We start from the raw sequence: 21,277 nt of genomic DNA, 5'->3' as shown, positions 1-21,277 counted from the left end.
ATCCTGGATGTGTCCGGCAGATCTCAGATGGCGACTTAGAGGGAGATCTGGTTTACATTTGTAGTCACTGCGATGACCATTCATTTGACTGTTGAAAGGTTGTTCTGTCTCGCCAACGTACTGCATACCACATCAACACTGGAAAAGGTAAATGGTATTTCGGTTTTGCAAAAAAAATGACGTTGTCCTTTCTAGTGCAGTAGTAGCTTTTAAACGTTACCAGGGCATCTCTTAGACTCCTAGGTCTATGGAATGCCAGCACAGGTGCCTCGGGAAAGACTTTGGAGAGCTTAGGATGTTTTTAAATGGCTCCCCAAATTCGAATGAAGAAGCTGGGAGAGTTTCCCAATGGCTGGATGGTAAGTCAGTATATATATACTTATAAATATATTGCACTTTTTTAATTCGTTAAATCAATTAAGCGTACAAAACGTACGTCTGTGTCTTCCAAAATAGTTCACGCTGTTATAAACGTAATTAAGTTAATACATGGATGTTTACACACAGAAAAACTTCGCAAGTCGGTGGTAGAATACTAGTGATTGTTGAACGATAAACGATGTGAACTTTCGTATGCTGTATTTTTGGAAAGAATAAAATTTAGGGATGGGGTAAAACAATTAATGTTGTTTGTTAAAACTTTTTTGTCAAGTACAGATATTTACAACCAGATCGTAAAAGCAGTGATACCTCATGTGAAGAAATTAATATAATACAATGCGGCACCAAGATAATGTTACGTACTAATCGCAATAAAAAAAAATGTGATATAAAGTTTGTTTTTTTTTTCAGAACGAATCGATCCTTTCTGGATAAATAAATTATTACATCTAAAAGTTTCAATATCAATTTTAAGTTAACTATCATCCACTCTTCAAGGTTGAACTCAAGTACTACCTTACTTGGTTGATGCCCTGGTCATTGTAAATCAATTGATATCGCTTGTTTTATTGCACACAAATAACATGAGTCTTTTGTGCTTGTTTTTACATGCACAGTTCTTTGAAAAGATATTTGAAAATGAAATGCAGTAATGGAAGCGAGATAACTCGAATTTTGAAGAAACAAAGCCTTCACTGTTGTAAAAGGTAACAAAATATGATATAGTAGCTATATATATCAATTGAATAGCAGTTAATCTCCGACGTATATTGCCTCGTTTAATCCTGCTTGTATGTATAGTTGTTGTTGCAGAACATATACAAGATACCAGTAAACGACTGGTCGATAGTTCAAACCAGCTTATACTTATTTGCTTAGAAAGAGACTCGAAATTCATGTATATATCTTGCATTGAGTGATGTGATATTATGGTGTCGTATTTGGTACATAAGTCTTTCTTCGTGCAGTGTTAGGATACATTAATGGCTTAGAAAAAACAATGTTGGTTTATACTATGAAACTATGAAAAAAGTTTTACTAGTTCTTAACCTTTATAAAATTATACTAAAAATTGAAAAATCTGAAAATTACACGAAAGCATCATATGCAGCTGATGAAACAACGATTCCCGTGGTATTCATTTATCCAGTAGTCAAACTTGTCAGAACCCGAATCGTTTCATTCAATAGTATTATTTGTCAAAATTAGCAGTATTTCAAATTATAAAGACCCTAAAACACTAGTGCTTTTTTCCTTGCATTACACATGGTAGAACTTTTGGTGATGGATTTAGCTTTCTTTTCTGATAATTTTGGTTTTGAGTAATTCTTTTCTATACTAATTTTTTCTGGATCAAGATCTTTCTGTGTATTTGATTCTATAGACGATGATTAAAGTTTCTCCTTGAAATGTTTAATAATTATATGATTGGTAATTTTGTATTTAAAGACAGGTAAAGAAGAAAGCAAATATATATTCAAGTGAAAAGTAATTTTTATGCCACTATTAAAAGCATAAATGTTTGTATTTGATTCAGAAAACTACTCCTTTTTCTCACAGAGTGGTTTATCTTATTTTTTTAACGCCAATGATGGTGTCCATTTTTGTGTCTAGATGGTAAAGTCTAACATTCTTTCGTAATTAAGATTTAAAAAAGAAGCATATTTCCACAAAAACAGTTCCCGTCAAATCAGTACAAAATTATTTACCTTTAATTATTTATCTTCTTTAAATGCTTTTATTTATTCTTTTATTTAAATTTCTAAACGAAATCATTCTTACATTCGACATCTGTCATTTTATACCTATGAATATTTACTTACTTTGGATTTTGAAACTCTGCTCTTGGTGGTTCATAATTGTCCTTAGACATATCAAAAACTTTAGCTGATACTGTCCTTTGTGCAGGTGAGGGTGACCGACTCTTCCGACGACGTCGTGCTTTTGGTGATTTAACAGTGAGTCTCGAACCACTCTCCTCTGGTAGTTCCATGTTTTGCGAACTGAAAGCGATAATTTTGTAAAATGCGTTATTGTGAAAGTTTAGTAAACTGAAATTAGTATGAAATTGTTAAATGTGATCGTTCTTGTTCAGATACAGTCTTAAACCAAATGCGATCGTATGGTAGTCCTATTTCTTTAAGTTGAGAAATAAGATACTCTCAAAAATATATTACGAAACACTAGTCATGCAATAAAACATTTATTTACAGATGGCTTGGAAACAGTTCTTATTATTGCAGTTATTAAAATACCCAGGGAGTATGTTCGGAATTTATTTTCACATGCTGTGAGCACATCAATAATATTCTTGACACATTTAGTTTCTGTATTTTCTGTGTGGAATTAAATCTGTAACTGTATAAATTTGATCTGTTGATTTCATTTCAATAAAAAAACTAAAAATAATTACTAGTATTCTCCAAAAGCATTTTTTTCATGGTACATATACTTGCAGTCATTATTTTAAACAAATATGAATATTTTTTTTGGCTCTCTGAAGGACTCTTTTAAGATTTGCGGTAAACGTCATAATATTCTTCCTTTTTGCACTTGTGATAGTGCAACATTGTTGTACTTATATTACACTAACGCAGTTTTTCAACAAAGGTAGCCCCGTGCAGGTCCGGGTGCTAAAAGAATAGGCCTGAAGTGAAGCAGCGCTAAGATTGTCGTAAAAGGCGACTAAATAATGCTCAGAACCCTAGCCGGGAGCTAGGGCGCTCTGCCCACAGAGCAACTGGAATGTGTGCCCCAGGTGGGGGAATGGGGTACCCCTGGCGTGTTACATGCGGGGGTTGTCAGGCTATAATACGGAAAACCTTACCGCAAACCATAGTGGTGCACCGTGTTGGGAAAAATGCCCGTTCCTTGCACGTTAAAGAACCCTACTGTGGTATTTTCCCGGAGTAGGAACCATAGGGCTCCGCCACAGGAGGCTAAATTGCCCGACCCTAACATCTCTCCCTATTTCCAGTGGCAATCAAAATTTGTCGACCCCACTGTCCTTGTGTCCCATCCTTTTTTCATTTCATCATCATTTCATGTTCATTTTATCATCAATTTCATGTTCATCGTCTGAATATAGCTGAAGTATTGCTGCTCGGACATTAAACCCCAACAAACAAACAAAACAATCAACAAAGGTAGAATATGACTGCACAACAGACCATAGTGGAATGAAACACTTGTTTTATATTGTCGGGTTTACTATTTATTCATTTAATAATTTAGAAATGATCCATATGACGTTACATATACTTGATTAACAGTAAGACCAAGACCTTATTATAAGTAGGTTGTATGCCCATCAAATAAACCTGATGTTTCATATAATTAAGATACAGTCGCTAATTATGGCGGTTATCAAACGGAGAAGAAAAACATACCTACACAAGGAGTACAGAAATTATTCGACACTATAACCTAATTATCTTTGAGATTACATATGTTTGTTGGAATGTGTATTTGATTTAATTTAAACTAGATTCCACGTACTGTAATGAAATAATGTAAAGGTCAAAACAATAAAGCGCATTTAATTATTTTCTAAAATGATTAAAGGATTTAGTTCATCAAAGCTTATTCAGTCCATATTTGTTTATACTTAAGAAATCATTTAAACGGAACTAAAGGTATTATGTTTAGAATATTCCGATATATCTTGCCATTTGGTATGTCTGAAATGGTATCGGATATTTTTCTTTTGCCATTATCAGCATTGGAATAACAAAACCAAGTTTTACTCAGCATAAAGACGTGTCATTGCAAGTCATAAAACATAATTTTGTCACTCGAATGTGGTCAATATTCTTTCAAAATATAATAGGGATAACCAATGCAAACCATTTTTTGTTTCAATTTTTAGTGACCTACAAATAAATTGACTTCAGGATACAACATTTTTGCAAAGTCAGTTAAGGAATATAAAAATCATTACAAATTGATTTTCTGCAGTTTTTATTTGTGTCTTATTATTTCATCTTGAAATTAATGCACCTTCCCCGCAAAGTTCAAGACTTTTTTGAAGCTCGTGTCTTGGATTCGCTTATTTTCATTGCATTCAGTTCTTTTTATTTTCACTTCTGTACTCTTTTGACTACTTTACTGATTTTGACTGGTGGCAATTTAATGCTACCCAAATGTTTTAAAATAGACTGGATATAATGAACCGTAATGGAGGCTGGGGTTTAGCGCTTTAACATTTGGTTTAACCCATTTTTCATTTGGAAATGTTTTCAATTTTAAGGTTTTTGCCCTGTTATTGCCATTTGTTATACACACTCTCCTTTGGACATTTCCTTTTGAACTAGTTATCATAAAATGTTAATTTTGTATAATTAAAGACTTTTTACGGCCATATTCCTTTTAAAAATCGATTGCAAACTTCAGCAAACTGAACTTCTTCTACAAATTTGTGCAAGAAAGAAATTGCCTACGATTGTATATCAAATTAAATTCAGAAAGATTAGTTTAATACAACCTCTAAAGGATTCTGTAGTAATAAATTCTCCCACACACGAGATTTTGCTAGAATCTTGATTCTCTTGAGTACTCTTTCAATTTTTATTCTGGCCTACATTAGATTGAGTTTGTATATGTAACCATTTTGTTATGACACACTCGATAGTCTAAAATTAACCAACGATACAAAACACGACATCTGAGTTTTATAATGTTAAACACAAATGTACAAGTGAACATAATACACAGAAAATATCAAAAAATGTCCTTCCTAACTATAATGTTCGTGAATATTTAAGACGAAAATAATCATTTTATTTCTTTACTGTTCAGTTTTTACTTATATGGAAGGAGAACGTTTACAAATGTGATTCATATCTACTAGATTAATTGTACACTCATTGTTTTATCAATGTACACAAATAATTTTAGTTATCTTAGTAGTTTCGTTTTAATTAATACTAGTATTTAAAATAGATTATCCAAAAAATGTTTTGAAGACAGTTGTATCAAGTAGAAACACAGGACATAACATAGAGATTGACCAATCAGAAGTGACGTTTCTCAAACTTAATTATTTCGTGCAATCCTAATACATAATTACCATAGTAGCCCTAGGCATCATTGCCCATCATTTTCTCTATTGTAGCGTTCCCTACATATTCAGTTGTCTGATAAACGCATTTCTATCTTTTTAACAGGAAGTAAATCAGAAGCATACTTAGACACAATCCTTGGGACAATTGATTTTTTTCATCAACTTCAATGAGAAGATATTGTCTATTCTACAGATTAAATGGAGTGTGAATCAATTACAGCATCAATATTGGTCCTGGTAAATTGTAGTGAATAGCTTATGGGAGTTTGTATGAATTTATCCATAAGGTACATACAAATGTAGTGTAGATAAATATAATGAGAATTCAGACAACGAATGCTAGCAACATCAAACCTACTGTGTGCATACACATGAAGAGTGTTTGTTTTGTACAATGTAGCATGGCATACAACAACAAAGTTTTTACTTGTGACTTAAATCGTCATACTTATGCTCGTTAAACTATATTTAAAAAAAATAAATCAAAGGTTTTTTTTTATTCCATTATATCAATGGGAAAAACCAATGCAAAAAAAAGTAACAAGACGATAAACATACATACATCCTTGAATAAAACGAGCAACACTTACTCATAGTAAGACAAATTGCCGATGCCGAATTAAAACTCCAATGGACGATGAGGAAACCCTCACAACGCTGGACAGGCTGCAGCTGGCCCCAAAACAGCAGTATAAAATTATACTCAGGTGCAGTAAATAGTTGCCTCTACATATTCCAGCAACATAAAATAAATTAAAAGTGAAAACGAAAAAAGACATACAGAACCAAGAAATGGTAAGCTATATTGGATAGGTTTCCATGGTCAAGCTTCATGAATGTCACGTGCTATCAAAGAGAACTCAATACCGGCTACGTCGGAAAAATACATAATTACACAATTAAACATACCTAAAATCAGTTCAAAAAGGTCAGAGTTCCTTGTTAAAACATAAATAAAGAAACTGATTATATGTTACACAAATGCACAAACAACGGACTACTATCAGTTAACAGACATGTCAACTGCAGACCAGTTTAAACCTACAAAAGGTTATGCCTTCATTGTATGTAATATTAATCTAAATTCTTCCCATGCGGGTTTGAGAACAACGGTACATCAAATGTCATACAATAAAGACACAACCACTGAAAGACCAAAGGTCCTCGTTTGTATTCACCAAACCAGTGGTCAGACTTGTTCGACCACAAAATATACAAGATTTTATTACTTATATCTATTAGAATTTGCAGTAGTACAAATTTCAAATACCTGAACACTTAAGCTACTTTCCTTATATTTCATATAATAAAACCTCTAGGGGATGGATTTAGCTTCCTTTTACGATAGTTTTGGTTTTGATTACTTTTTGTATACAATTAAGTTTTGGATGAAGATCTTATATATTCTATTTTTTTGTTTAACTCCTTGAAACACGTGTGCAGCATATACAAATATGCAATATATATTTGTATTTAGTACGTTTTTGAGTAAATTTGAGAGTAAAAACGTTCTTTAAATAGTAACTAGCTTGTTAAACTCTACATTACTTAGTTCCTGTTATGTACAAATTGAGTATATGTGTATAGATGCATTTTTCCTTTCGAAAAGGATATTGTATAGTTATTTCCATCTTCTGGATTGCGTATTCACTTATTTTGAAGTTTTCAAAATGCACGTGTTTGTTTTAAAATTTAGTTTTGGCAATAACGAAATATTAAACCTTAGGAATAAGTGTATGCCGTTAAAATGAAAAATAACTTTCTAAGTTCAGCAGAAATACTACCACACAACCTATACAGTGTGTCAATTTAAGTTCTACAGAACAATTACTACACAACCGATATAGAGTGTCAAAACAAAATAACCAAAATAATGCATACAAAGTAACAAAAGTAAATGAGCAACTCAGACGCCACTAAAAACTGGAAGTGTGGACCAGATGCGCCGGTATGGTAAGAGTCCTCAGCCTTTCTAGAAACACCCACCGAATTGCTAAAGAAAATAGTATGGGGTACATGAAAGAGGAAAAGAAAACTATAACACGTTTAACAAATCATGGTGCAGATTGATACACCGTAATGATCCACGAAATCATGATGACGACCATAAAGTATTTAAGTTCTACAGAAATATTACTACACAATCGATATAGACTGCAAAATTTAAATTCTTCTGATATATAACCACACAACCACTACAGTGTATCAATTTAATTTACTGAAATATTACCTCACAACCGTTACAGTGAGCCAATCTAACTTCTACAGAAATTTTACTACAGAACATAACAATTGAATTGGTGTGTTAATGTAAAAAGAATAGACATGTTTATTACATTATGCACAGCGTTTTCCATCCGTTCCACACCAGACATTGAGTGTGCTATTCGAAAGAAGATACTTGCTTTTTCAATTCACCTAATACTTTTTATTCCATATTTGTATTTTTTTCAGTTTTTGTATGTTATTTGAGTCTTTTTAATCCTTTGTTGCTTTTACATTTATTTATATTTAAATTTCTTTCAGTTTTATCGTTTAGTCTTTACCTTACGATAAATTAGCCTTAGTCTCCCTGACAGTTGCGAGGAGAACTCATCAACAAGACAAAAATACATAGCAAAATTAACATCAGTAGATCTAGTGACAGCTGAGCAACATTGCACATGGTAACATAAAATTACCATCAAAGGTATACATAAATTTTAGATTAATATCCATAAACCTTTTTTTTTATCTCAAGAATATTGATCGTATTCGGACATTTTCTTTTCTTGTTCTTTTACAGACATGATATTGTGATATTCAATATTTCGGACAATGTACATATTGGTTTAAGGCACCTGACCATTTCACTATTTAAGTTCGGCGAAAGGCACTCTTGTCACTTAGCTGGTGACAAGAGTATAAATATGAACTATATTTGAATTAGGTTTGTTTAAGATGCGTATTTATTTCGAATGATTTTAATATAATTTATTTTGTTAAAGCAGTCATTTTTTAAGATAAAAGAATTTCTTTAAATTAGCTAATTTGAACCAAGACAAAGTTGTATTTTGCTCAGTAAATTATATTTGGAAATAAGTACTTAAAATAATAAAATACTGCTCAAAGTTATTGTCCTTATTAATGTTTATTTATGTTTAATGTTTAAATGATAAATTGATTTGTATATAATCCTTATTATTGTAACTTTTATCAATCATAATTATTGTATATATTCACTTAGCTGGTGACAAGAGTAAAAGATGTGACTTCCGGTGAATTTGGTTTGTTTAAGTTCCCTCCCGCTTACGCAGTTGTAACATTGAGTCCCTGTCCGTCGCAATGTAACACCTGCGTAAGCGAGTTCCCCAACAGAAAAACAAATATGAAGTTGAGATAAACAGAATCAATAAAGTAAAGTGAACTTCCCTATAAGACCCCGAAACACAGCATTATATCTGCATGTCTGTTCAATCTAATACCGTTCATAAACACTATGTTAGTCCTGCCTCAGTAATGTACGCTTGTATTATTAATCATCTTACAGCTGTCTAACACATCAAATTTACATGTTTGAAAAATAGATAACACACCTTATAAAAAAATACATATAAAAATGGAATTCTTAAATACTAAGTAAAGCATATCATGTGAATTTATGCGTTGTTGCTATATTAGTGTTTGTGTCTTACGTGATAATTCGCATCGAAACAAAGTAGAGAGAAACCAGAGTAAACCTTGGGCTGTTATTTGTTAGGATTCTTCTTAAAAACATTAAGGCAGATTCTCCCATGTTTACATTGTATCGCAACAATTGATGCTGGTCTTTTGATTAGGTTTTCATAAAATACCCATAACACAAATTCTAAAGTATGATTAATGTAACTAACCTTAATGAATGATATATTTTCTCGTTAGCAGAAACCATACAAGCAAAACTTAGCCAATAACAAACAAATTTTAATTAGGATTTCAAATTGATCAATAGATTCAAGGACTCATAAAAGTAAACATGTTTATATCACGTAATGCAAGAACTCCTAGAATTTGTTTTCTTCTTTATTTTTAAAAGTTTCTTTCAAGAAGTGTTATTGCTACTTTCATTCGTTTGTTTAGTCGGCAACAGGCATCCGTAACATGCAAAACTTATGCAAACGTCTGTGGTATTACCCTAAAGAAATAGGTTAGATGATAGACTACGTGCAAAAAATGGTCGCAATATCTTCACAACTTTATAGTGTAAAATTAAGTCTGCTTCATATCTTACATAGTTACATATAATTTATGATGTCGACAAAAAGGTGAACATATCTCAACACAGTGAAAGTGGTTTGTTTGTATGTTTTTCTGTTTTGTTTTGTCTTCAAATTAACTCTCGTTTCACTTTATTCGCTTCAAATTACCATCCAATTCACGCATCATATTCCCCAGTTGACCAATTTATTGTCAGTGTCTACTTCCTCTCAACAGAAAAAAATGCACCACATGTTTTCATATGTTTAAAAACATATGGAAACATATGCTTAGGATCAATATGGAAATTTATGTTTTTGAGCCTATAAAACACATGGGAACAAATGTTTTATTTTCCTAATTCATAAGAAAACCATATATTTTTCCTACATTAAGTCCTATGGAAGACATAATTCTCATTTGATTTTTATTTACCTTTTTCGTGAATTATTGGTTAATCCTCGACATATATTTTTCATGTTTTTAATGGTGGTCCTTAATATATGAAAAACATATAAGAAACATGTGTTGCAATTTTTCCTGTGTGTGAGGGCAGGTTTTCTTCTGTGTATATATAACCAAAATTTAAATAGATTTGCGAGATATATATGCATTGCTGTAACATTGTACATTCTGTTAAATTACCCAGTTTTTTTTTTTTAAGGATCAATAACAAGCAACAGGTCAGAGCCCATGTTAGATAAGTTATTACAATAATACCACATTCAATTAACAGATATTCGACAGCTGTTGTGTGGAAAACGTCCAGTTTACCGTTTTATTATTGCTTTAGGATCATTTACAACGTTGATTAAAAGGCCCAAAGCAAATTAACTTCATCAAAATGGATGCCATTGCAGGCTTATTTATCTATTTACCTATTTATTTGTCTGGGAAATAAAGTTTGATAAGTTGTTTCATATTCATATATTATTTTTACTTTTTTTACGCTATGGGTGATATTAATCAAACATACAGATAGTAATTTATGGGAATTTAATATATCATAATAAGTTCACTCGCAATATGATTTTTAATTTAGCTTTACGAAAGTCAACTCTGTTGTGGATTATTTCCAAATACCTATGAGCCTAAATCATTGACAAATGTAGTTATAATGCGACTATGATGGACAAAACCTACCCTAAATCGTTCGTATTTCTGAAATTAATTTAGAATATCGGTAATACTCTTTGTGATCGAGGACTTGACATTACAATGTATTTTAACATTGCAATTAATGTCAAATAGTGGCATTAAAGTACTAAATATCAATCACATGATAATTACTTTAGTATTGAATTATGTAAAGACGTTTGTCAAGTACCCAACGCACAAATGCAATACATTTATCAGTTACTCGTTTTTTTCTATTTGGAATGATCAAGCATTGCAGACAGCGGCAACGTTAAGTGGTTAACCATAGAGAATTATACGGAAATACGGAGACCTGAATCCCTTGAATGTATGCTAGTTTCTTAGAAATGCGTTTTATTTAAGAAAGTATAAAATGAAATGGGTCCAGTGCCCATTGCAGCCATTTACACGTAATTCTTACTTGAAAAAGAACGCAAATTTTCTTCTAGTTGTACTCATGTCAAAACATACAACCATTGACAGCCTTGTTATCGAATAAGGTAAAAGAGGATATGATGCCTTTGACACATCCAATTGTAAGACAAACTATTATAACCGTGAAACTTTTTTTACGCTTTACTGCATTTGTTGATGTGCATTAAATATGAAACCGTGAAAGACAAAGAAAGGATATCCGGAAAGGTTACAAATCACACACTTACCTAATGGTGTCTCTTCACCTCAAAGTTTGGAAGTTTTTGTAGTAGTTTATTAAGTTTTTACTGATACTAGATCTGATGACGTAATTAACGCCTTTAAGAATCTACCTTTTCTCATTTATCTGAGTAATCATATTTGCGAAGTGGTGACAATTTCGCCATATTTTGGCACGTTGGTATTGTTACAATTTTTTACTTCCGCATTCTGCTTTGTAGTTCATGTCAATATCAGCTACACTGTAATTAAGATAATTGAATGATATAACCGGATGCCAATCCAAATTGCTTCCGTGATAATAAGTTTCGATATAGAAAGTGGAAATATGAAAGTGTAATCAAGGGAACCAAGGTTGTAGTGGTAATCAAAAGAATGTAATCCAGGGACAAAGACCAGACATGGAAAAAACATACACAACAGAAAACATAAAGTAACTAAAATCATACATACAAAGTAACAAAAGCAAATGAGCAACTCGGACTCCACTAAAAACTGGGAGCATGGACCAGGTGCACCGGTAGGGTAAGCGTCCTCTGCCTTCCTAGAAACACCCGCCGAGTTGCTCATAAAAAGTCAAGTCCGGGGTAGACGAAAGGGGAAAGAAAAACTATGACACATTGAACAAATCAGTTTTCATGGCGCAGATGGATAATAATCATTATGAAATACAGTGTTACTTGTTGCCACAAGAACAATATTTATTGTCATGAGATGGCTTTTTGAATTAAGGTTTTTATTTTTCTTCAGGAAATTGGGTATTGAATGAAGTTAGAATGGAAGAATTATTTTGAATGGTCCAGATTAGCCCGTAGATTAAGCGTCCAATCTGCTTTTTTTTCAAAACATTCATTGATTTTATCTTGGAATACTGCATGAAAAAAACACATGAACGTATATGTAGACATATTTAAACCTGTTAAATATGACACAAGAATAGTGATGGCGGCCTTAATGGGTTTATTGTGGACGAAACAAACCCTACAGTATAAAAGTGTGTATATTACAAATGTCTTGCTATTTTAGCAAAACGGACAAGTTCAAATGTAAAACCCACTTAGGCCAGTTGGTTGGGAACATTCCACATGTAAACGGTAAACTGACGATACGAATAGTGGGTCATCAGTTTTTAAACTACCCACCATCATGTTACTATATTTAAAGTAAATGTCAATATCAAACTTGTTTAAAAGAGGAAAAAAGAATGACATAATATCGTTGTGCATTAAATGCACAAATCCGGAAATTACCCAAAACACGATCGATGAAAACTAAAATATACTGAATTATTCATTGCACTCCAATATATATCAGTAATGAGTTATATATTCCATGCAGCCTGCGTTGCACGTAAAGTACAAGTTGATAAATGTATAAACGACACTTCTGTAAGAAAATGTACATTTAATTCGCCGATGTGGAAACACAAGCAAATTATTGAAAAAGCATTTAGTTCAATATAAGTTGTACATGTGTACTTGTTTTGGATTCTTTTTAAACGCAAGAAACTTCAGTAATGAAATTAACATTTAACTCGCCGACGTGGAAGCACAAGCAGACTAATTGTTAAGAAAAAAAATTCAATATAAGTTGTACATGTACATATGAATTTTTAAGGCAAGATAGTTTTGCACACGTGAACATTCGCCGACTAAAGTCCAACTTTTTGGCCCCCGTGCAGGTCCTGGTGATAAAAGAATAGGCCTGCAGCAGCCCTAAGCTTGTCGTATAAGGCGACTAAATAGTGCTCAGAAACCTAGCCGGGGGCTAGGCGCTCTGCCCACAGAGCAACTGGGATGTGTGCCCCAGGTGGTGGAATGGGGTACCCCTGGCGTGTTACATGCTGGGGTTGTCAGGCTATAATACGGAAAACCTGACCGCAAACCATAGTGGTGCACCGTGTTGGGAAAGATGCCACGTTCCTCGCACGTTAAAGAACCCTGCTGTGGTATTCGATAGGAGTAGGAACCTTTGCGCTCCGCCACAGGAGGCTAAATTGCCCGATCTTACCCATCCCCCCTTTTTCCAGTGGCAATCAAAATTTGTTGACCCTATTATCCTTGTGACCCATCCTTTTTTTTTCATTTCATGTTCATTATATCATCCATTTCATGTTCATTGTCTGAATATAGCTGAAATATTGCTGCTCGGACGTTAAACCCCAACAAACAAACAAACAAACAAACTTTTTGGAGTCTGGATGTAAACAAGTTTGTTTACAACCTGATTGGCTACAACTCTTTTCAGAAGTTTATTATCTATTAATCTCTCTCAAAACTGAAAAGTAATCTAACTACTAGTGTTAAACCTGGTACGTAGGAACAGTCCCAAACGTTTGGTAGTTATCATGCAAAAGTTACACATGAATGTTTTTTATTGTCATGAGTTCGCTTTGACATCACGTGGCATTCACGATGCGTAACCATGCTAACCTAACCGATGTAACTTACATTCTAATATGACGTCTTTAACAGACTGTGGTCGATTTTCGATTGCTATATGAGCAGCACGCGACTTACGGGATGTTGCTTGTGTGTGTGTAAATTATTTACTGCACACCTTAATCATGTAAACAAACACACGTAACATTCCGATGTGTATCAGCTGATTTCATTCATTTCAGTAGCCTGAATGGGCATCAAATTCAAATTATATGAAAATATCAAGCGTAATGTTTAAGAAAAATTATATTCCGGTAAAATCACACATATACACGGTAGCACTAGTACTCGCCACGTGCGCTTTCAAGTATGAAGCCAAGCAATATCGTCAATGAATGAAAGATTGTATCGTCCATGTGTGAACACTTTGATCTTATAATGCAAAAGACTATTGCCATATCTAGCATCGTTCTACTAAATTCGCCCTTTCCTTCTTTATAAAAAATACAAAGCAAAGTTTCACTAGCGACAATTTCAACTGACATAGCTAGCGTAAAATGTACAGCCAAATATGGACAAATATGGCGGGTCTAAGGTTAATACCGTAATAGGTCATGAAAATATAAATGTCGCTCGGGGTAAACTACACAATGTAATGCGGCATAAATGGTCAGCCCGTGGTAAATAAATGACAAAATGAAATGATTTATTTTTTAAATTGATAATTACGGTATCTCCAAGTGGCGATACGCCTCGGGCCGAGACTTTAAATTACTAACGGTAGACTACCGAGGACTGTGAAGCCCCAATAAACCATATAATTAACTGTGTCATGGTACAGGTGTCATCGGGGGAGTTGTTTTCATGACGACTCCAGACTCGTGGTCATACTAAAGAAATGCCCGTTCGTAAGTCTTGCTATTTGCAGAAAATATAGTGTGACCACAAACTTTATTGTCATAAAAAGTGGTTTTATTATTATATTTTTTCATAGACCTGCAATAACAGGTATATAGTATTTTCAATATGAAAGTGTACTCTAACTAAATAAGTTGAATTTTAATGAGCTTTTCTATTTACCGACCGCATTGTCCCTACATTGTAAAACTTATTTATCGATCTTTAGATATCAGTATATCCAGTTTGTGCATGTCATGTCTCAAGCAGAAAATTGACAGGAACATCGAGAATGAAAAATATCAATTTCTCCACTATGGTTCAATGTGTAGTAAAATAAATTTGCACGATTGCTATTGGCGTATAAAGAAACGATAGAACCCCATTTGTAAAAATCGCGAACTTGCACTTAAATTAAATCCAGTTGATGTTAGGTTTTTTTTATTCCCTAATGGACCCTTCGGATTATTGATTAGTTGAGTGTCCCCAGTCATGTTAACGGACGCTGCACATGCGTAAGAATGATAAATAGGGCTAATCAGAAGAAGATGGCGGTGCGCAGTGATTTAACCGGTACACGGTTTACCCGAATTATTCAGTGGTTATATTCCACCTACTAACGATCACTAACTTGTATGAATCACTCGAGTTAGTACATGGTTCATCTAGAGCTAATAAAAGGAAATGGGCTTAACGGAACCTATTCTGGGGTAACAATACATGTATATACCTTACACTTGAAATGACTGATGAGGAACGGGACAAGGAAGGGATGGACAACCTAAAGGGGGGACCTGACAATGAGGGTGAACAGGGAGGACGAACAACACTACGTACGATCTTTCCCAAAATATATAACGAACAATAGCATGCACAAATATACATAATAATGAAATCGTAAGTGTCTAGGGCATTCACATAAATGTTGTACTCAAGCTATAGAGAAAACAAAATAAAAGAAAGTGCTTGACTAGAACAATAAGTTATCCTAACCTTTATATATAGTTAAACAGTCCAACCCAAAACATGTTACACTAGTATCTATATCTAATAAAGTAAAGGTCATCACATCGATTTTAAAGGTCTTATTTCTATTAAATAACTTTGACTTCTAAAGTGATTTAGGTTTTAATCCAAGTATACTGGACAGTATAAGGATGTTGATATTACTCTCCGGTAGGTTATACCTGCTTCACTTGACAAAAATCCATTTATCTTTAAATACCAATCAAAACTGATTACTAATCAAACAAGCCTATGAGTAAAACTGAGACCACTTAATGATGCATAATCGATTTTTTTGTTCAAGCTGCTTAACTGTTAACAACTACTACAGTACAAATATGAAAAAAGTTATAATCCTAAAGTATACAAGGGCACTTCCATCCATCAATGCATTAATTTCAAGTTATATAGAAGTAATTTTTTTTCTACTGCCCCTGGTGTATTTAATATTTCCCATTAATAAATAAAAGCTTAGGGTTTATGTTAACTCTACCATTGTGATGCCACTAATATTTAAACATTTCATGCAACGACCAAGCTAACAAAACGATATGGATGTTCAAAAAACTAAAACAAAAATTAAACTGAAGTACCAGTAAAAATGTCCAATAATATTTACAATGCCCCTGAAGAGGCTGATTGAATGGAATTTAATATGGGTCCAGACTCTCTCAATATTGTTAAAACAGTGTTGTAGTTTGTCAGTGTATCTGCGATTTCTTGAAGCCATATACACTCAGACACCATTTTAAATTGTCTTTTTTCCTCGGGGTATATTTTTCTCTCATCCGATGTTTACGATTTCCTATGCAATTACCAGTTTGATGAAGAGTAGCATGACAAAAGTTATCTCACGATTCTAATTCCAATTGAAATTTACGGTGTTTTAAAATATAAATGAGTAAGAACATTTCTTTACAGTTAAAAGTGTGATTTAAACAAGTTTCTCCGAGTAAAATAAAACAAAATGTAGTAGCTAGAACACCATGCGTTGGTAAAATGAAAGGATGAAAATAGCAAAGTGAACTGACATTACTGATAACGATTTATCTAGTAAGAAATAGTTATAGGTGCATATACATATGTAATAGTACGTAGTACAAGAAAACCAATAAGTATCGATTCGCATAGAAAAATGTTTGACTTTCTTTTTTCCTTAACTGTTTCACTGATTCACGGGAACAGTATACCAGTTTACACGGGTAAAATGTTCACATACATGTTATATATAGAGATACCGACGATAACACAGAAGCGTTTTACATACAATTTTATAAATCATTAATTTCAATGCCATTATTTATTAATGCCTATATAATTTCAGATGCCATTATGCTATGGACTGTGTTACATAATAGCTTTTTGCAAGTGCACTGATCAAAGAGTTTTAACTACACTAGTTATACAACGTATAAACAACAGCAACTGTATTAAACCAGCATTAATAATTAAAGTACAGTTAAGTTCATATACAATTCAGACAATGCTTATGGTAGAGTTGATTTATAATGTTGAAAAACGCATCGAACAGATGATGCTTTTACGGTATACATCTGCTATATTTTTAGGTAAGGATAGTCCTTTCTGTATTCAGGTCTGTATTTTTCAGAAACCATACAAATGTATATTCACATCCCACCAAAATCATTAAAATCAAACCAAATCAAGAACAATAATGCTTGCAAAGTGCCAATTTCATACATAATATATACTATTGCAACATCCAAATAAAAACCTATGGCTGTTTATGTAGTCTGTAACTTTTCCTGAATAAGAAATAATTTAATCCGTGGGTTTTAGACATGAATGAATCACCTCCTAGCCGATTTCATAAAGACTGCTACTTAAATGTAAAAACTATGACATTATTAACAACATCAAACGAATGTAAGTATTTCAAAATAATGTTGGTGACTTGTTGGAAAATTTTCTTGATATTATGCATAAGTGAGAAATGGCTTACACCTTTCAAGTTACAATAGTGAGTGTGTCAGTATTTCTCAAGTTTCGTCTTGTCATTTAAGATATCAATTTAAACGACTAGTGTAGTACTGAATATTGTATTTATTAGTCTCGTGTTTGGCATGTTATCTGCATTGTCAATGAATATGTTAACAAATTGTGTATGCGTTTCGAAGTTGTATCAAATATATCAATAATTATATTTGTGACTTGCAGACAAAAATGGTTCCCAGTATAATTACACATTCTCAATACAATCATGTTACTACATCTACAGCACCGGACTACATATGAATATAGATACAGTAAAGATTACCATTTGTTATGGACAATCAGTCTGTGATTTGCCGATGTGTTATACGACCTTGATAGAAAAGTCATACGATAAAGGTTTCCCATAGTTGACTTACCTTAGTTAGCAACGAAAAGATAACTGATATAAGATCTTTTTTACAATAAAAACTAAGTACCGATCTTTGAACAGAACAGAATGCTACGGTGGTCATATTCTTACAAATGAAACTGTACAAGGCAGTCATATATTTTGTATTCCTTAATCAAGAAAAATGATTGAATTATTCAACTAATACCAGTTTTATCATATGCCTTTTCGCGAACCGTAAAATACACATACGAGTAGACAATTCATTGGGATAGCACGTACATGATTTCCACGAATATCAAAATAAAAGTACATATAGTCGAAGCTTCATCTGGTTCAAAAATGTACATATCAAATGCAACAGATTACTGTATGATTACATGTCTACTATTGATGATCAATACCCACCATTTACACAGCATGTGCAAATCCAATCAATTTGCATACAGTATTGGCTATTTCAGCTGTTTACTTGTTCAGTTTACCAAATTAAGAATATTTATTTATTTATTTATCATATTTATATAGATTTTAACATGTCATGTTCATCATATCATATATTTAACCATACTTCAAGTATAGTCCGTGAAGGGGTGCAATATAGGTAGGTCTAGGGGTGTGATATAGGGTATGCGATATAGGTCGACCTAGAGGTGTGGTATAGGGTATGCGATATAGGTCTAGAGGTGTGATATAAGGTATGCGATATAAGGTAGATGATATAGGGTTTAAACAAACACTTACAATGCATATACAAAAAATATGATATATTTAGATACCCACACAGTATATATCACTTGTATGCACTTGCATGTATATATACGACCAATGAGGCGGCTCAGATAAAACAGTTTCTGTATGAATTGATCATCATTTTGCCGACGAATCATTCGTCAAAACAAAACATATAACATTGATTTGGGAGATTGCAACAATCTTAACCAATCCCTTAGGAAGATAGATATTTCTCTTACTTCGTCAGACTGAAGAAAACTACTAAATTGCTATTATACTGTAGATTCCACTGAGAAGATAAGAAAAAAATACTTGTATGATCCCTTTAGAGAATTGACCTTGAACAAGTTTTTATACATAATAACCTCTTGGTCTACTTCGTTATTCTTGATGATAATCTTTCGATATTAGGTAAGAAAGTTTATTATAACTATTACCATCTCAGGCAGCCACATACTAGAAACTGGTTTATAGTAGAATTGACAAAGTTGATGTATAATTAAATGTTATTATGAACAGTTATAACTACAGAATGTTATTACAGATTCGAAGCTAATAATGACATCACATGCACCACAAACCACAAACAATTCATAGCACCGTTGAATGTATGCAAATGCAATTCATGTAAGAATACAGATGGAATTCTGCAAAAAAATGGACACTTTCCTTTATTTCCTATATTGGTCGTATGGTCTTGGGAATAAAAATATTGGTCTTTATCGTTGATAATATGACTACTGTCAGGTTTAAGGACGATGTCATGTTAATCAGAGTGTCCGATTTTATGGTTGAAGAAGACAAAGAATGGAAAAATATAACTCATATCAAGCAATCTGGAAAGATATTCAAAATTGATCACGTGAGAAGTATTGGGGCCATGGGATTTGAGTGTTGCCAGGGTCATATCCTATGTAATTACAGTTTATTGTAGGAATTACATTTATTCATGATCACCTCGATTTGTATGCTAATACCTTTTTGATCTCATCAGTTAACAAAATGATCCGTCTTTTCACCCAGCAATTGGTAATAAAATTGCATGGATGACGTTGGTCAACATTTGATGAAGAAATATCGACGAATATCTTATTTTTGTTTTAGACTAAAGCACAAAATTACCATCAATATTACTATGAATATCAAACGTTATTCCAGACATTTTGGAGACGCGGTGGAAACAGGCAATATTTTATATTATCTATTTATTTGCATAGAATTATGATGCGCAGTGTGAAGAAAAAAGGTAATGTATGTATATTGTACGTACATGCATTCATCGACCTACAAAATAGATGCATGGCTTATCAATTGACGGAGTCATGATGAACAATTGATGAAAATAGTATAGAAAATATGAAATAAGAATTTCATATTACGGGTTGACAAAGTTGACAACATCTGCAAGCAAAATTAAACACGATGTTTATTGATCAATAAACTGAAGCAATTTCACAACTATACGTTGCCGATTCATAATACCTTTATATCAGTCAAAACTGAAAAAAAAACTTTTAAGGGCAATTCTTTTGTGGAATTTTTTCTCGAAGATTTTAAATAAGAAGTTTTCTAATTTAAAATAAAATAGATGACAAAAAAAACTTAACTGCAAGTATCAAATAGTACAGTCGAAAGCTTCTAATTTTAACCACATTATATAAAATCATTGCTTGATGTACAATAATATGACCAATGAACCTTTGACCACGTCATGTACCTTTATATACAAACCTCAATTTTAAGCTACTGCGTTATTAAGAGCTAATTGTAAAAAGTTACTCCAAAGATCTTACTGATTACATAGTATAACGACCAATGAGTAGGTTAACATTTTACACGATTATCGCTGTAAAGAGATAAATGAGGCACTTACCGGGATACCTGACGCACTAAAACGTATTCCTGGTTGCAACGTTACTTTTTCCAATACTGTGTACGTTTCCACAGAATAAGAAACACAACGCTCATGTGAATTCTATTGTCAACAATGGTAAATATCCTGCGGACCTGTATATTGATTTTCAGGAAAAATCTGTCGTGGTCGGTTTCATCAATCGGGCAACATTTGTGATTGACAACAAGTTAAAAGTATGTTCATTTCATTTATTATGATCGATTTTAAATGAAGTATGATATCAATGTATAGCAATTTTCCAGTGAATGCGCTGTTTTATTGATAATCTATTTGGAATGTAATGGTATTGTCATCCTTTGCTATATCTTTAAATGGAGTTCAAAACTGTTAGATAGCAACGTGTAAGGACTTGGCATACCGATTGCTAAGAGTTATGCAAATCGATTGTTAGATAAAGGCAATTGGACGCAATAGGAATGCTTTTTGTTAGGTATTGGCAAATGTAGAAAATCGGCAAACTCAAAAAAAGATTTACATATTAGATAGTTGAAGAAAAAAAGGCATAACGATGGTTAAATATATTTGAAATATAGAGATACGCATGTACCGAT

General features: G+C 32.9%; 1 protein-coding gene across 4 annotated transcripts in view; it reads right to left on the bottom strand.

The window, feature by feature from the left end:
* Positions 1-20,826, bottom strand: part of LOC148618760 (BAI1-associated protein 3-like) — an 87,769-nt gene extending 66,943 nt beyond the window's left edge. For 2 of the 4 annotated variants that reach the window (XM_088577944.1, XM_088577945.1), the window contains exons 1-2: positions 9,316-9,370; positions 2,205-2,384 (exon numbers count right to left, since the gene is read on the bottom strand). In XM_088577944.1, coding sequence (XP_088434070.1) covers positions 2,205-2,384; positions 9,316-9,353 — 218 coding nt within the window. In that variant the 5' untranslated portion in view covers positions 9,354-9,370. Of the gene's footprint in view, positions 1-2,204; positions 2,385-9,315; positions 9,371-20,081; positions 20,096-20,684 lie in introns of those variants that run through there. The other 2 variants (XM_088577947.1, XM_088577946.1) reach the window with 2 other exon arrangements.
* Positions 20,827-21,277: the final 451 nt, after the last annotated feature.

Source organism: Perna viridis, chromosome 4 (genome assembly GCF_037379345.1).
Source record: "Perna viridis isolate PV_CMFRI_1.1 ecotype Kerala chromosome 4, ASM3737934v1, whole genome shotgun sequence".
Taxonomy (NCBI): Eukaryota; Metazoa; Mollusca; class Bivalvia; order Mytilida; family Mytilidae; genus Perna; species Perna viridis.
The sequence above is the reverse complement of the archived record's forward strand: the minus strand, read 5'-3'. Positions and strand labels throughout refer to the sequence as shown.